Source organism: Phalacrocorax carbo, chromosome 6 (genome assembly GCF_963921805.1).
Source record: "Phalacrocorax carbo chromosome 6, bPhaCar2.1, whole genome shotgun sequence".
Lineage (NCBI taxonomy): Eukaryota > Metazoa > Chordata > Aves > Suliformes > Phalacrocoracidae > Phalacrocorax > Phalacrocorax carbo.
Genome location: NC_087518.1, coordinates 29,368,921 through 29,387,497, shown reverse-complemented (window position 1 = coordinate 29,387,497; position 18,577 = coordinate 29,368,921). Strand labels below are relative to the sequence as shown.

At 41.6% G+C, this 18,577-nt stretch overlaps 1 protein-coding gene across 2 annotated transcripts in view; it reads left to right on the top strand.

Annotated features, from left to right (window-relative positions):
• PLA2G4A (phospholipase A2 group IVA) overlaps positions 1 to 18,577 on the top strand; it is a 109,509-nt gene that overhangs the window by 28,509 nt on the left and 62,423 nt on the right. For both annotated transcript variants that reach the window (XM_064454358.1, XM_064454357.1), the window contains exons 2-4: positions 4,728 to 4,824; positions 4,991 to 5,131; positions 12,046 to 12,127. In XM_064454358.1, coding sequence (XP_064310428.1) covers positions 5,099 to 5,131; positions 12,046 to 12,127 — 115 coding nt within the window. In that variant the 5' untranslated portion in view covers positions 4,728 to 4,824; positions 4,991 to 5,098. The remainder of the gene's footprint in view (positions 1 to 4,727; positions 4,825 to 4,990; positions 5,132 to 12,045; positions 12,128 to 18,577) is intronic.

Genomic DNA, 18,577 nt, shown 5'->3' with positions numbered 1-18,577 from the left:
TGAGCTTTTTGCTTTTCTGCTCAGAATCCTTCCTTCCACCCATGCTCTCTTAGTAAGGCATGGGAAGAACAGTCATTGCACATCAACAAAGAATATACTTTCTCATTTGTGATGAAAATGAAGTGATGGGTGCTCTACAAAGAGTAAGAGGTAAACCTTGTTTCTTGTGTGGGAAGACCTAAATTAAGAAATAACATTACAGTGATTTTCCAGGATGGTAGGCAAAATCATGTAGAAACAGATTATTTGTTATTTCTGTTCTACAATCGCAGAATCAATCTGTAACCAAATAAAATTCTGTAATATGATTTGATAAACATGGATGGCGACATTCATACCAAAAGCTTGAGTCAATACATAGCTTATTCTGTACCCTGTACTCTTATCATATTAGATTGAGCATTAATGACTGTACTGGTGAGTCGCACTTATTCACTTATTTTTTTTAATTGTCAGTGTCTTTGATTTTTTAAGAAGAATTGGCCAGCTTGATATCAACAATCTCCTTTTATGAATTTTCTTACAATCTTGAGGATGTGTTCTGGTGGTGATATTTATACTGTCATGTGCTTTACTCACTTTCAGAGCTTTTCTGTTTGGTGAGACTAACTGTGGAGTAAACTCTTAATCAGCACGAAGTGGAAAAATCTCATTATTTTTCTTGTCCTTTGTCTTTGACGTATCCGGTAAAACTGAATTATCTGTAGGAATTTACTGGATCAACACTAAGAATGAAAAAGTTCCAGTAATAATCTTTGTCTGTGTGTGTAACAACTTTTTGCAGAATTGCTCTGTTATTGTTGGTCTTTCAAGACAATAATCCCTTATCCGTTTCAGTCTGCCATGTCAAGTGAAAATGAGCTGAGATCATAGAAGAGCCTCGATTTAAATAGCAGTCTGCCTATCCACTACTAGCTTGTTACTTTTGATGTTGCTTTTGATGTCTGACACTGTGTGTTAATTAAATGCTCTTGGACAGGCAAAAGTAGAGTTTGCTTTTGGGTGAAAGTGAATTTTAAGAATGTAACAGGAGCCTGTCTGTGTATTACATGACCAAGTTAAACTGTGGCCTGGTCAAGAGGCTGTTTGCTCTGGTGTTTTGTAAACTAGGACTTTGTCAATAGAAGTCTGAACAGCTTAGTTAATTTTGGTGATACTCTATGAATTGGCAGAATTTATGCTTATGTTGTTGTAGAGGCACTGCCTGTGAGGCGCTTTGCTAGTCCTTCAGGAACACATGCTATCAGCCCTGGGAACAGCACAGTTCGCAGACAATGCCATACCACCAGATATCAGGGAAACAAAACAATACATGTTAATAATATTACAGTGTCCTTGAAGATCTGCTTAGAGGTGCTGCTTTCCCAGCAATCTGTCCAGGTTTGGCCTGCTGCTGGCTTGCCCTCAAGTTCAGTTCTTTGTATGTGCTTGTGATGCAGTCCTTAATTGGTTGATGATTTTTCCATTAGGCTTTGTGGGATGGACAGTGTATAGTGGCAGTGTTAAGTGAGATGATTTGGGGATCACAACTCTGTTTACTGCAGATATTTGAATTAAACATTCTTCAAGGCTTTCTTTAAGGTTCTTTGATGAGCATAATAGATATCTTCTGTTAGTGTGGTATTTTGGCTCCTCTGCCACACTAAGACCTTAAATACAGAAATATATTAGTGTGCTTAACCTGAACTCCATTGATAACATAGTGCAAGCTTGTGAAGGGTATGGTGTAATTTTATTAGGGTCAAGTAACTCTGATTTGAATTAAATCCACCATAAAGGACATAAGTATTCAAGCCACTTAAACATGGATGTCTGTTCTACTTCAGATGTCCTGCTGGCTTCTGGCAGAGCATGGATACCTGTCCATCTGCCAGCCCCAGGTTGCCTCTGGTACAGTCACATGTCTGAAATGGCACTGGGTGCCTGTTTTTGGGTACCTGCCTCTTTAACACATCCTGAAAGACTGATTAAGACAGCAAATCAAGAGCTCCAATTTGGAGTGATACCAACACGACTGGAGCTGGCATCCATCATGCTATTGGTTGGAGCTGTATGGAAAACAAGGATGTTAGGCTTTGTGCATCACATCAGTGTCTACTTGTTCCCTGGCCCTTTCCTCCCTATTCAGAGACTCTGCCTGCATATCTTTAGCTTGCAGTTTGTGCATGTGTGTTTGTGATACAGTTGTTAATTACGTGATTGCATGATCCTTGCCTCATTCATCAAGGACGACAGGCGGCACGTGGGGATTCGTTACAGCTCTGTAGTCAGAGACACTTGTTCACAGGATCACAAATGTGTTTCCTGTAGGTGTTGAAATAAATGAGGCAGGGGGTTATAGGAAAAGAAAGCATGATCTAATGTCTAAGCCAGTTGACCAGTTGAATGATGATCTGGAGAACTGGAACTCAGCCTCTGGGATGCTGGCAAATAACTCAGACTAGGCTTCTTGTCCTAGACCTAACCCATTTTCTTATTTCCACAAATAGAGCAGTATCCTCAGGTTAGTTTTGTGTATCTTCTCAAAATGCGCATGGTAACTTGTTGGTAGTTGGCTGTGTAGTTAGGGGAAACAGTGTATTTTCTGTTTTATGACTTACAAATTTCCTCTTCATTGCAGTGCTTGGGTAGCCCTCACTGTTCCCTTTTCTTGATTGCCTTTGGAGTTTGCAACATTTCCTCAAAAACTAATATGGCAGGGCTTGTTTACCAAGGTCCTCCAATGTCCTACTTTAAGTAGGACAGAAGGTAAAATAAACTTGAATATAACAAAGCAGTGATACAGTGTGCCTATAAACACAATGCTGTTTTCTTCCCATCTGCCTGTTTATGCTACTGCTGAATTTGGCTGATAAAATTTTAATATTAATAAGTCTTTGCAGTTATTACAGTAGGAGAAATAATTGTGGATTTGTGTGTTTGAGAGCTTCCTTTAAGTCTGAAAAGCTACTTGCTTTCTGTGATAAAGACAGCTTGTTCCTGTTGCCCTGGCATTGAGCTGCCTTAAATGAAAACTATGAACTGTATATAAGCTAAAGTCTTTCAGACTTCCTTAGATAATAGCAAATAAATAAAACCAGGGTAATTTCTCTTCTCAAGCTATTGTTAGGGCTGTCAGGATCAAAGAAGGGATATGGTAATGCTGTAATGACCATAATGAAATGAAATTTTTATGGGAATGCCTGCGTATAATTGCTCAAGAGCAAGGGTTTTGGGAGTGACATAAATCATCATTCTTTAGGGCTTATTCTGCCCTTTCAAAATTGGGGATTAGGAATCATTTCCTTGAGACCACATGGTGCTGCTCTTGTTTGCACTATGAAGCTTCTGCTGATGTTTCAGGTCTGGCTCTGGTCCAGCTGACTATGAGAACTGATCCTGTCCATCAGTTTCTGTGTTTTTTTTAGAGATGCAGAAAGGGGTAACCTCTCTTAAATATATTTTACCTTGATAGTTGGAAACAGTTATGAAGTTTAAGGCCTCTGGTGCCCTCTGATTTCAGTAGAAGTTTTCACAAAGTGTTCAGAAATAGCCTGGATTTGGCTGGGATAGAGTTAATTTTTGTCCTAGTAGCTGGTACAGTACTGTGTTTTGGATTTAGTGTGAGAATAAGGTTGATAACACACTGTTGCTTTAGTTGTTGCTAAGTAGTGCTTAGGCTAAATCGAGGATTTTTCAGCTTCTCATGTTCTACTGACTAAGAATGCTGGAGATGCACAAGAAACTCGGAGGGGACACAGCCAGGACAGCCGACCCCAACTGGCAGAAGGGATGTTCCACACCATATGATGTCATGCTCAGTTTATAAACTAGGGGAAAGCTGGCTGGGCATTGTTTGGCAGGTGGTGAGCAATTGCATTGTGCATCACTTGCATTGTATATTCTATTATTACTATTTTATTTCAATTATTAAACTGTTTTTATCTCAACCCATGAGTTTGTCACTTTTACTATTCTGATTCTCTCCCCCATCCCACCCTGGGGTGGGGGAGCGAGTAAGCAGCATGGTGGTGCTCAGTCACCACCCAGGATTAAACCATGACAAGAAAACTGTGGCCTATGAAGAACCTGTTTTAAATCCTGCAGTCTGCCTATGAAAGCCTCTTGTGGATCTCTGTAGACAGCTGGGGTGGCCAGGGGGGTTATACAGAGCTTCACTTGGAATTCCCAGGTTTACAGAGGGCACTATTGCTTGTCGTTTATAGTTAAATGAGCAGCTGCCAAATGAACTCTCCTGTGCTGTTGCTTGCTGTGGATTAGATGTGGGAATTTGTTTTCTATTATTAGACACAGTTAGGTGCGGCGTGAGGAATTTGCTGTTTGTAGAAAAAGCTTTCAAAGTGAAGGTATGGAAAGCTGCATTAAAGTCGCTAAACAGACCCTTACTGCAGAGGGTTGCAGTTGTCTGGTGCAAGTTGCTGACTGTTGTGCTTGTGGTCTCCAACTGGCTTTTCAGTTCTGAAATTCACGTTCCTTGGTGTGAGTACAGGACACATCCTTGTACCATGAGGAGGATACAAAGAGGAACTTCATCTTTCTCCTGTCCTGACCATGTGAGCATCTTAATATAGAAGCAAAGCATGGGAACCAAGAATTTGTCACTATAGTAAAAAGGCTATTAACTAAACACAGATTTTCTTAACTAGGATTGTAATGCATGGAAGCATATACATTTGAAAGTTTGTAATGGATAAACGTAATTGCTGTATTCTTTTGTTTATCTGTAGAACTGCTAGAAACACTTGGATGACTGCAATTCAAGATATTTGTTTCATGCTTTTACCCTGAGGTAGAGGAAGTAAGCACAAGAAAGTTCTAGTTCAGGCAAGTAAATATCTATACTTCAATAACTTATATGAAATTCAGTTCATGGTAAACAAATGAATTGTGAGAACAGTCCTAATGTGGAGGAACTAATTTGCTCTGTAACAAACTATAGTTTAAAAGGAACAAAAGAATTTTAATGATTTTTTTTTTCATTATTTAATAGTTAAAGGATCTGTTATACTGAACTCTGCTTTGAAAAACTGGGAAGCCTCTTCCGCGTAGAATTGAAGTAGACATTTGACAGTTGTCCTGAATAAAACTTAAGGCAAAAATGTCTGTCATAGATCCCTATCAACACATTGTGGTAAGTAGCTTTGACTATTCTAGTTATACTGTCTTGTATAATAAATACTGTCTCTTTTAATATATCCTATTAGAAGTTATCCTAAATAAGCACACAGCATTAAAGTTATCATTAATTCCTTAAGGAAATGGTAAATCTGGTTAGAGCAGATTTCTTCAGAAATTTGGATGAACTTTGAAAGATTCAAGTTAGTTTTTCAAAAGTTCGAGTGTATTTGCTCATGGGTAAGTCAAAATGAAACTAGGCTCCTAACAGCCTCATGAGTATGATGTCATAGGGTATCTTTCTGAAGGACTTGCCTGTTCAAAGTGTTTCAGCAAGGTCCCTGTAGTTGACTATTTCTTACAAGTTTTTCCACATGATGATTGTCAAACTGAACTGTAGTCAGCAAAAGTAACATCACATGTCTAACTTTCTCTGTTGCAGCAAAAATTTTTTTTTTACAATTGTAATTACCAAATAACTCTTTTCCCTTTTCATCAGTCTGGATAGCGGGATAAGTTGGCAATTTGGGATATTTAGATCTTAAACTAGTGTGTACCAGTGATGTTGATTTAAAGGCAATCTTCAAAATACAGCCTGCAATCTCTAAGTAAAAGATCTGTGCCACTCAATAACACACTGCTGCCAAAAGCTCCTGCTCCCTCATTCCTGCTTTATTCCAATGTTCCTGCTGCATCCCTTGTACCAGCTCACAAAAGTATCTGATCAGAGTGAGCCAATTGACCTTGCTGAATTGGCAGAAAAACAGTTCAATGCAAAAGACTAGTTCTCTGCTGTCAGAGCTGCCCCAAGGGAAGGGTACAACCGTATGAGCACAACCCATCTCAGTAGAAAAGTAGGGGCAAGGGTAGGAGGAGCAGGGAAGTGGGAGCAGAACTGCCCTTTATATGGCAAGCCAGCGGAGTGTCTGAGCATCTTGTTGAACACTGTCTTTTGGGTGTAATATTCACAAATATCTGCTTCAGTGACTTTATAAAGTAAACACTGAAATTGCAATTCCTGCTCAGACTGAAATCTTGAAACAAGCTGGGCGTGTTCCTATCAAGCACTTTTTTTAACAGTCCCAGAATCTCATGGCACGAAAGGTGACATATACTCTCAAAGATAGTTACCACACTTGTCATAACGTTGAACTTTTATGTTGTTAAAAATACAGCATATGCTTCCTTGAAATGATCTGTTATCAGTGATGTGGTTTCTACCTCATGCAGTCACATCCTTTGCAGGAGTTTGCAGCCAGCCGATGTCAAACTTGAGTTTTACTCACTCTGTAGTTCTGTGAATGCTGCTGTAAAGACAACTTTCAGGTTGCTATCTGTGTTTAACAGTGTTAAAACAATACACTAACTTATTCTTTTCTGCATTGGTGCCCTCTCCTGGATGGAATGCTTGGTCTGATCTGTACCTATATGGGAGGGGTCTCTGAGGCACTCAGTTACATTTCATTAAATCACTAACGTAAAAGATTTTCTTGATATCAATATGTAAACCATAATGAAGAAAATGAGCCTTAGAAGTATTCATATTTACAGTTTTCTGGCAATGCTGAATTGCTGCCGTGGGAATGTTGCTAATGCTGGAAGAAACACTGTTAATGCAAGAGCTGATCCTATAATTGCTTGAAAAGTGAGTGGAAATCTCTGAGGTTTCATAATTTGAAAATTGAAGTTGCATGGAAATTCTTACTAAAATTTAAAACAGTTAAGGGCAGCAAGCTCATATCAATGCAAAAATCTTGGGTTTTTAATGACATTTGGCATTAAAAGACTCAAAAGAATTCTGCATTTTCCAAAAGTCCTTCTGCTAACTATTATGTGTTTTCCAATCTCTTTATTTATCTTTTCTTTTTCTCATTTTATGAACAACTCGGAGGAATAAAATAAGGCTTTCACAAAGTTGCTGCAGGTGCAGACAGAACTGACTGCACCAGAAATGCTTTTAGATTCAGAGAATAAAGATGTGTAATACATCTTCAGGTACATTGATATGGGGGATAAATATAACAGTGGGAATAATCACTTCAAGATAAAAATTGTGTGTGTGTACGCACAAATGTTTGTCTTAATTGTAATTCCCTGTGAAAGAAGAGCATGGACTTTATGAAAATCTGCTACTTAAGAAAACAGGCAAACATTTTCATTTGTCCAGCCCAATCATCAGCTCAAGTGTCCTTAATGTTAAGGAAGTAAGAGTAATAAATACTTATTACACAATCTATCTATACCAGAGCTTCCTGATTGGTATTTCATGTGCAAGTATATCTCCTGATTGAATTACATTTTGTGACTCAGCATTCTGGGATATGAAAAATATTATATTCAATGCATGCAAATACCTTGCTTTCTTAGTGAGTGTGGCAAGTTAGTAGGTAAAAGCCAGTTGTGTTACAGGTGATCTTAGCATATTGTTCTGTTTCCCAGTCCCGTGGTGGGAAGGTAATGATGTTTATGTACATACAAATGCAGTAATATGTAAAATAGAGGAGATCAGATAATTAGGGAAATTTTACTGTGAGGGAACAAAGCAGTCACTGGTGGGAGAGGAACAAAGGAGGCAGGACGAGGAGGAGTTAGAGATGGAGAGCTGTGGTGTGCTAACAGGAGATATTGAACCATGGCTGTGCAGGATACTTGCAAAGTCTTGTGGATTGAACCAGTAGAGAGCAAATACCATCTACATGAGTTTCCATAATTCAGAAAACCCTTGTTCAGGGAAGGCGTATTGAAAACTTTTTTCCTCCTTTCTTGTCTAAATTTATGGATAAAGAGGAGGTAAAATGGAACACATATGTAAAGCTAGGTCACTTTGGATGATAGGATTCAGATTTGTGAATTATTTGTGAGTTTCTGAATTTTTTAACCTGGCTTAGATTTTTTCAGAAGTATGCAGATGTTGCTCCACTCAGTGTTGCAATGGTTAAGTGATTTATATACCATCGTCTTATTTTTCAGAAGTAATTGAGGAGTTGGCAACGTACTGATTTTTATCAAGACTTAAGTTGAACATAAGTCACTTCAGAAAATGCAGCTTAGTCATCTAAACTAGCAAGGGCTGGATTTATGAAAGTATTCAGAGTCAATATACTTCTTGTATTTTCAGGGAGCATCTGACTTCTTTAGAACTCAGTCTTTCCAAAGATGCTTCTGAAAGTTATGTTATCCGTTAATACGGACAATTAGGCCTCAATACCCTTAGAAACTGGATCCTAAGTGGAAAATTGCCTTAATTTCTGATTGCACTTAAATTGCATAAAACCCGTTTATTTTGGGGTAAGAAAAGGTCTAGGCTTTTGAGCTTCCTGTGTATCTTTGTGTATTTTTTTGTGTTTTACTGAGGGAGATAGTTTATTTTAGTAGTTGCAAATTTCTTCCAAGCATGTGATTATGGCCAAATATTAATAACTCATAATTATAACCCTCAGTGTGTTATTTTGGGTGAGGCACGGGGAAAGAAGATAATGTTTTTCAGTTTTGCCAGACCTCTCTGTACTTGCATTCATTTCAGAGGATAGCAGATGTTAAACTAGACTTAACTTCCATGGCAGAACAACAGCTGGAATGATGGTTTGCTGCGTAAGTCAATAAAAAAGCAGTTCTCATAATAACATTAGCAAAACACTTACCCAACTTATAATGGAAAATAATGATAATGTCTATACTTCTCTAATGAGAATACACTAGTAAGAGGTGGTTTGGCCTTGTTTTGATGGTAGGCATTTTATTTAGGCATATAAGTTTCATAAACAAGACTAAGATGCCAGAAAACTGCTTTACAGAAGTGCTTTTTGTCAGTGAGCAACATGGAGTATCCCCATTTTGCAGCCAGGATTGAGGGGCACCAGAGTTGCATGAGTTCCACACAGCAGCTGAGAACTCAATTCAGCACGCCCATGTCCCGTACTTGTAACTTAATTATAGCTCTGTCCTCCTCTTTGTTGCTAAACGTTCAGTGATCTCTGATTTGTGGTCTCCAGTGAGGACAGGCTCTTTCTTAACAGCTAAGAATAAGGAGATGGGTGGTGTGTTTGTAGTTTAGGTTGTTTCTTTTAATTATAAGCTTGTATATGGCAAAGGAACTACATCAGTCTGTGTGAACAGACTCTGGGGCCAGTGCTGTATTGTGAAACCGACACATCAGGGATCTGATGTGCGTGTGAAGGTGGCACACACTGATAAAACAGTTTCAAGCACTTGCAAGAAGCAAACTGAAAGCAAGGGACAGTGGGAGTTTTCTGCAGATTCACAGCTTGTAAAAATTCTTGAAGCAGGGTAAATGACAGAGCTGGGATAACTTTACATAGTTGTGTTTGCAGTAGTACCAGCTGTTCCCAGGTACCTGCTAAAATCCCCATTTACCCTGCTGTGATGGAAAACTCTGGACTCTTTTTGCCACATGGCAGGGGCAGAAGTTTGTTCAGAAAGAAGTCCCATCTTCCTTCCGCTTAATCCATCCACTCTTGGAAGCTGCAGTGCAAAAGGTGATGGATGTCATGAAATCATTGGTATGTCTTCATGTCAGCACAAGGCAGGCTGTTAAATAGGTGTTGCTTCTTAATAACTTTGAATTCCCACATCTAAACCCTTTCTGTTGGGTTTGATACTCTTGAAGTGAGTTAACAGTCCCAGCTGGGAGAATTGATTAGAGTCTGGATTCCATTTTTACTGTGGTTGGTGAACCACTTACTAAAATAGTCATTGCACAGCATACCACTTGTAACAGTTTACATTGCCACAGTTTTCTTCCTGCCTGCTTGCTTGTTGTTTGAACCAGACAACTCCTACAGCTTACAGGAGAAAAATTACAGAGTTGGCATCTACTGCTGGGCAGACTATCATGAAATGAGCTTCCAGCAGTCATCACAACATGTGGGTGATTACAGCCTTAATAAAGATGTAACGATTCAGTGTCTGGGTCAGGCAGTGTCTGCAGTGAAGTCATAACCTTCAGTATCACTGTAGGCATTTTCCCCTAGATATTTTGCTACGGTGACGTGGCTATGCCTTTGCAAACCTGTAGACTACAGACTTGTGGAGGAGTTTGTTGGTATCATTTGCATTGTTTTTCAATGTGTCCTGACTCAACTGTTATTTAAGCATTCACAAGCTACTTTTGCATTAGAAGATTGCTTTCGGCTTTTTTTTTTAAGAAAATTTACAGTTTCTTATAGGTTATATGTAATCATTTTTTTGCTTATTTGTATTGGAAGGATCCCATTTGGTTCTAGTCTCTGGGTGTAACATGTTGTAGATGTGAAATAATGAGGCCTGGCTGTAGCAACCAGTTCTGAAATAGTTAGGAGAACCACCTGAAGGTCATTACAAAGTCTAGCAGTTGAAGTAGCAGTAGCTTAAATGGTGGCATGTGCCACTGCTGAAAGCTAAGCCTTGTGTGGATTGAAGGGTTTTGTTGGCTTATCTGTTCATTTAAAAAAAAAAAAGTATCCAGATGAAAACTTAGCAAGAAAGCACAAGGCACAGCTTGAATAAATATGTTGCATGTTCCATATCAAAGGTGTTGTCTATCACAGTAAATAAATATCAATGAATTTCCTGATTCTAGTACTTCCCCCTTTTCCTTCTGATTGGAAGATGTTGTAAGACTTTAAATATTTGATTAGGTGTTTTGGGGCCTAATGACTGAGAGGCAGTGTTCATTTTAATGTATTTCAGAAAGTGAACGGGTGGTTAGAAAAAGATAGAAAATATCACTCTTTGATTTTTAGAAATGGAAACCTGAGGTAGGGGTGTATCACTATATGTTATAGGTGACTATCTAAGGTCCCCAGGAGGTATGCTTTTGGTACAGTGGCTTGAGCTGTAAGAGCCAGTCAGCTTGGACCTGATGCTCTTTGTAGAGGCTGAGCTTAGGTGTGAGGTGGCCCCTCCTGGTGCCCAAATTTCTGTTTCAGGAGAGTGAGCTGGTGCCCTCTAGGTTGTACCAGTGCATGAGTCAATGTCTAGGCACTGTGAGCAGTCAGAGTGTCTTAAGTCTTTAAGATAGCAGTGTAGATGTAAGTGCTGAGAGACAATTGTGTGAGACCTAATCCTGGCTTGGATATGTAAAACTTACCCCTGAGCCCTGTACTGTGTCCCTGTAAAGGCCAGTATTGTCTGCCTTGCAATATGGAATTGTGATTCTCATAATGGTATTCAGGAAGTTGTACAAATTTATGGCTATGCAGATAAAGTAACAATAGGTGTGAATTACTGACCTCTTTTCATTAAGGTTTTGTTTCTTAATGTCATGCCTTTTTCTGCTTCCCTAGTTTGTTCAGGACAGACCTGCTCCTAGAAAGGCAGCTCTTGCTGTGTGCTTAGGCTTTGCAGGAAACACGAAGCTCAGGAAACTGCCATCAAATTTGCTTGTGAATATTTTAACAGCTTGCTTTTCCCCTTCCCTCCATTGTCTTAAAGACACTTGCACTTTGAAAATTGATGGGTACTAAAAAGTTGTATTCCATGCGTTACTAACTATATCCCTTGTGTGTGCAGTATGCATGTATCTGTTCCAGAACATATACTTTGAAATAATTGCAGCCATTATTTTTACTGGGGGAGGGTAATTACAGAGACAAGCATGCTGTGAAATAGCCCCCTTTTTATTTTTTTCTTACCGTACCAAGTTGTCCCTGACTGACTAAATGCCTTAAAGCAGGTTTTGTAGAGGGGAGGAGTGTTAGTCATTGAGATTAGTAGGTGTGGCTGCAGGAAAATCAAGCAACCCTAGTATAAGGTCTGACCTTTCAGTAAAGCTACAGGGTGCAGTTCAGCTTTAAGATGCTCTATCCAGTATGAATTTCACTTACATTTTGACTGGGTGATTTCTCTCTCTGTTTTGGACAAAATGAAACCTATTTTGATAGGTGGGTTTTGGTTCTGGAGCTTAATTGCCTTTAACTCTCTGACTTCCAGGTGGAACACCAGTATTCACATGTATTCACTGTGACAGTAAGGAAAGCCACAAATGTCACAAAAGGAGCGATTGGTGACATGCGTGAGTATTTCTGTTTTGTCTTTCTTCTAGGAGGCTGTTGCCGTAGGCAGGGGCAGATGACACATCATGCTTGTCATGCATTACATGATCATTTGTGGGTTGGTGGGTTTTTTGTCTTGCTTGTTAAAGCTAGGACAACGTACCCATTTTATTGCTCACTCACTCTAACTCAGAAAGCAGATTTGCTGCTCCTTCTTTCCAGTGATCAAGAAAAGCTGAGTGAGTTGTAAACAATTTGCCTACAAGCAAGCACCACCTACACGTAGTTTTTTGGCTGTCGGAAGCGCTGTTCTGAGAATAGTGAAACTGGAAATTGCTGTATCTTCAAAGGCTGTGGTTTGGTGGTGGGAACACTTAAAAAGAAAGAAGCCCAGAGCTCTGCTGAGTCAATGCAGTAAGAAGGAAAAAATATCCAAAATGGATAAGCAGATCTCATGGTGGAGAGCTATACTAAGACACCAGCACTTCTTCTCCTTTCTGTAAGGCTTCTGAGCCTGTGGACTTAGCAGCTGAACAGGAAACCACTAGGAAGAATGACCCATGAAAACTCCTGTCTACTCTTAAGGGGAGAAACATATATTGGCTGAATCTGTAAAAAGAATATTCCTGCTTCCTTGATTAGGACTGTTTTGCTGTCAGGTCATCTCTCCCTTTCCCTGGTGCTTCATGCAGAGCATTGCATAGCCCAAGGCTTGCAGGCTGGGGCTGGGAGGATGAGTGTGGTGCCTTGCTCCTGCTCTCTCATCAGGCTCATTTGACACAAAATTGTTTCTTCCCCAGCACATTCCTGGAAACTGCTTTCAGGTCAAACTACAGCAGCTGCTCTGACACACAGCTTTGCCTCAGTGGGTGAATAGGTTTTTTTCATAACTAATGTCTACTGTTGATATTAAACTTGGGGGAAAGTGGGAGGGGCAGTTGGAAGGGGAATGTTCAAGAGCCTGAAGTATGAGAGGAGAGAGGGGAGCCCTGGCAGAAGGAGGGAAGAAGGAATTGGTAATCTATTTAGCATCTACTATGGGGTGAAGGAAGGAAGCTCACAGAGAAGATGCAGTGGGGTGTTATCCTGGTGGCCTCTGAGAGGGTCTTCTTTATATAAAGACCTTGGGAAAAGTGCTTTAAAGAGTAGAACAAGGGGCCCACAGGTTTGTGACTGTGTAAGAAGATGGGTTAAATAGAAAGGCACGGGCTCTCAGACACAGAGGTCTGTGGCATGTGACTGTGTGGGGAACATAGGAAGGGAAGAAAGGGAATTGAAATGGGGACCCCATGGTATGGTATTAAAGGGAGTATATAAAGGGTGAAGAAAGCCAGAAGACCATGGCATTATTTCAACCTCCTCCCTACCCCAGGACAAGTATGGTCCTGTAGTATAAATTCCAAATATTATCCATCAATGTAATTGGATTTTTTTTCCAGACAAAACTCTTTATCTTACCAAATCATCAAAACCAAAATGCTGCTTGGGAAGAACTTTTTAATTTTGATAAAACCTGACAGAACTATGCTCAAGGGCCATTGAAACCTGCTTGGTTTCCTGTCTGAGGCAGCTATGAGTGCTCCATAGCCTGAGGCACCTGCAGTCTTGGGCATCTTTGAGTGAGCTTCCAAGTTCCTGGGGTTTGTTCTTGGAGTCCTGGCAAATCCGCTGAAGTCAGGGCGGGGCGGGGGGGGGGGGGAGAGAAAAAAACAGATAATTTGTTTCTGTTTTTACTTTGGGAAAATGAAAAATGTTTTTATTTCCCATGTATATACAGATCTTGGTGTGTTGGAGCCTGGAAGCTATTTGATCAAATCAGTATACATGTTAATTACTTCAGATGCATGAAGCTTTGAGCAGTGGAGGGTCTTAACAGTTGATTGTGTCAGTCTCCCTCTCTCTGTATATATTAAAAAATATTTGTTTTCACAGAATGGTAGGGGTCAGAAGGGACCTCTGGAGAAAATCTCATCTGACCCCTTGCTTGAGCAGGTATACCTAGAGCAGGGGGCACAGGACCATGTCCAGGCAGGTTTTGAATGTCTCCAGGAAAGGAGACTCCACAACCTCCCTGGGCAGCCTGTTCCAGTGCTCTGTCACCCTCAAAGAATTTTTTCTCATATTGAGGTGGAACTTCCTGTGTTCCAACTTGTGCCCATTGCCCCTCATGCTGTCATTGGGCACTATTGAAAAGAGCCTGGAAGCATCCTCTTTACACCCACCATTTAGATATTTGTAAGTATTGATGAAATCCCACCTCAGTCTTCGTTTCTCCAGGCTGAACAAACCCAGGACTCTCAGCCTTTCCTCATAAGGGAGATGCTCCAGTCCCCTGATCATCTTGGTAGCTCTCTGCTGGACTTGCTCAAGCATTTCTGCATCCTTCTTAAACTGGGGGGCCCAAAACAGGACACAGTACTCCAGATGTGGTCTCACTAGGGCAGAGTAGAGGGGGAGGATAACCTCTCTCGGCCTGCTGGCCACACTCCTTTTAATGCATCCCAGGATACCTTTGGCCTTGGCCACAAGGGCACAGTACTGGCTCACGGTCAGCTTGCTGTCCACCAGCACTCCCAGGTCCTTCTCAGCAGAGCTGCTTTCCAGCAGGTCAACCCCCAGCCTGTACTGGTGCATGGGGTTGTTCCTCCCCAGGGGCAGGACCTTGCACTTGCTCTTGTTGAACTTCATGAGGTTCCCCTTAGCCCAGCTCTCCAGCCTGTCCAGGTCTCATTAGATGGCAGCACAGCCTTCTGCTGTATCAGCCGCTCCTCCCAGCTTGGTGTCATCAGTGAACTTGCTGAGGTTACACTCTATCCCTTTCTGCAGGTCATTGATGAATATGTTGAACAGAACTGGACCCAGCACAGACCCCTAGGGAACACCACTAGTGACAGACCTCCAACCAGACTCTGCTCCATTGATCACAACTCTCTGAACTCTGCCATTCGGCCAGTTCTCTGTCTACCTCACTGTCCACTCACGTAACCCACACTTCCTAAACTTACCTATGAGGATGCTATGGGAGACAGTGTCAAAAGCCTTGCTGAAGTCAAGGTAAACAACATCCACTGCTCTCCCTCCATCTACTCAGCCAGTCATGCTATAGAAGACTATTGGTCAAGCATGATCTCCCCTTCATGAATCCATGTTGACTACTTCTGATAACCTTTTCCTCTGCATACCTGGAGATGACCTCCAGAATGACCTGTTCCATCACCTTTCCAGTGATGGAGGTGAGGCTGACTGGCCTGTAGTTCCTCAGGTCCTCCTTCTTGTCCTTTTTGAAGACCAGAGTGACATTGGCAACCCTCCAGTCCTTGGGCACCCCTCTCGTCCTCCACAACCTTTCAAAGATGATGGAGAGTGGCTCAGCAAGAATATCTGCCAGTTCCCTCAGCACTTGTGGGTGAATCCCATCGGGGCTCATGGATTTGTGAGGATTCAGTTTGCCTAAATGATCTCTGACCCAATCCTCCTCAACCAAGGGGAAGTCCTCCTTTCTCCAGATTTTTGTCTCTCACCTCTGGGGGATAAGATGCCTGAGGGCCAGCCTTAGCAGTAAAGACTGAAGCAAAGAAGGCATTCAGTAACTCTGCCTTCACTGCCTCCTGTGTCACCAGGGCACCCACCTCATTCAGCAGTAGGCCCAGTTTCCCCAGTTTTTCTTTTACTACTGATGTATTTGAAAAAACTCTTGTTATCCTTAACATCCCTCACCAGATTTAATTCCAAGTGGGCCTTAGCCTTCCTCGTTGCATCTCTGCATACCCTGACAACGTTCCTATATTCTTCCCAAGTGGCCGGTCCCTTTTTCCACATACTGTAAACCTCCTTCTTCCATTTGAGTTTTTCTAGAAGCTCTTTGGTCATCCATGCTGGTCTCCTGGCTCCTCTGCTTGACTTCTTTCTCACAGGGATGCACTGATCTTGAGCTTGGAGGAAGTCGCTCCTGAATACTGACCAGCTCTCTTGGATGCCCCTGCCTTTTAGAGCCCTAGCCCATGGGATTCCTCCCAGCAGGTCTTTGAAGAGGCCAAAATGGGCTTTCTTGAAGTCCAAGGTTGTAACCTGACTCATAGCCCTGCTTCTACCTTGCAGTATCCTAAACTCAACCATCTCATAGTTGCTGCAGCCAAGGCTACCCCCAACCCTCACAGCCTCAACCAGACCTTCTTTGTTAGTTAGGATAAGGTCGAGCAGCACATCTCACCTTGTTGGGTCTTCCAGCTGTGTCAAAAAAGTTATCCTCAATGCTCTGCAGGAACCTCCTGGATTGCACATGCCTCGCTGTGTTGCTTTCACAGCAAATAACAGGGTGGTTGAAGTTCCCCACATGTACCAGGGCCTGCAATTGTGAGGCTATGTCCAGCTGCCTGTAGAAGGCCTTGTTGACTTCCTTTACCTGATCAGGTGCCCTGTAGCAAAGGCTCACAACAGTGAAACCCATATTTGCCGGCCCCTTGATTTTTACCAACAAGCTCTCGACTTGTTCTTGCTCTACCCCTAGGCAGAGCTTGATACAGTCCAGTTGCTCCCTCACATAAAGAGCAACTCCCCCACCTCACCTTATTGGCCTTTCTTTCCTAAAAAGTATGTAGCCATCCATGACCCCATTCCAGTCATGCGAGCTATCCACCATGTCTCTGTAATTGCAGTGAGATGATGGCCCTGCGACTGCACATAGATCTCTGGTTCCTCCTGTTTATTCCCCATGCTGCATGCGTTGGTGTAAAGGCATTTCAGAGAGGTAACTGAGCATATGGGTTTCCCCAGAGGTGTGTATGAGGACACTATAGCCATGCAAATCCTTGAGGTGGTTGGTCTTCCGATTTGCTGAAACTGTAACTTGTTGAAAGAATTTCTGAATTTTTACATTGGGTTTCTGGTTTCAAGGATAGGCTTCACTACCAGGGAGTGTGGCTGTGTTATATACAATCATAAAATCATTAAGGTTGGAAAAGACCTCTAGGATCATCAAGTCCAACCATCAATCCAATGCTACCATGCTTCCTAAACCATGCCCTGAAGTGCCATGTCTACACGTCTTTTAAATACCGTCAGGGATGGTGACTCCACTGCCTCCCTCAGCAGCCTATTCCAACACCTGGCCACTCCTTCAGTAAAGAAATTTTTCCTAATATCCAATCTAAACCTCCCTTGACACAGCTTGAAAGCATTTCCTCTTGTTCTATTGCTTGGGAGAAGAGCCCAACCCCCACCTCGCTACAACCTCCTTTCAGGTAGTTGTAGAAAGCGATAAGGGCTCCTCTCAGCCTCCTCTTCTCCAGGCTAAACACCCCCAGTTCCCTCAGCTGCTCCTCATAAGACCTGCTGTCTAGACCCTTCACCAGTTTTGTTACCCTTCTCTGGACACACTCCAGCACCTCAATGTCCTTCTTGTAGTGAGGGGCCCATAAATGAACACAGGATTCGAGGTGTGGCCTCACCAGTGCAAAGTACAGGGGCATAATATGAGATGCCTTGGTTGGGGTGGGTACCTGACTGTTGCTCTCCCATGATGGACGCTACCGAGCTTTTGACTCTTCTGGTGGGTTTTTCCTAATTTATTCTGTTGTTGTTGCTCCAGTTTGTGTAGGCAGTGACTGCTTTGTGGGTAAGAGAGGTAATTTACATTGTGGTGGTGATGGAGGTCCTGGGGAACATGAGAGATTTTATATAAAGTTTTGCTCTTTTTTCCATATCAGTCTTTCCAAGACTTTCTGGAATAGCTGTGAAAGATCTGAGTCGATCTATGTTTATTAAATATGTGGAAGGGCTTATAATTTTGCTGTTCGTGTGATATTTTTCATGTTAAGGATTTGAGGTCTATCTCTACTGAAGGAGTTTTAGATGATAGGCCTATTGTGCACAGTGCCCCAACTCTGTGGATGGGCATGGAGGGCCTGACTTCTCTGGCATAGTTATCCAAACATCTGTCTCCTCAAGCCTAGACTGGGGAGATATGCAGTATTTTAAGCAAGTTTTTCAAGACTTTTAGAGCTCTAAATTAATGGGAGAGCATAAATAGTTGTGTCATCCTTAAAACTAGGTAGTAGATGCCCACTACCCTGTAACTTCCACAGGCAATATGTTTCCTTGAGTGAACAGTTCACACACAGCACTGCTGATTCAAGATGTATTTTTAGTGCCCTAGCTGATCTGGGTGGCTGGAACAACAGAGAAAGCTGACGCTAGGATAGCTTCCAGCCCTCTATTTTTATTTTATTTGGCTGAGGTTTCCCATTGTTTCTGTAAGCTTTAAAATTTTTGTAGCGTGATCTGACAAAGACAAGCAATCAAATCTGAATCTGGGTCACACCAGGATCTGAGTAGCTAAGCTACTGTAGCTCCTTTTGTTTCTCACTGATAAAGCTCTCAAAATAAATGAAAATGGCAATAGTTGCATCATAGAAATTTTCCATGCAAATGCTTTTCATATATGAAGGAAGTTAGTCTCCTTACACCAGTTT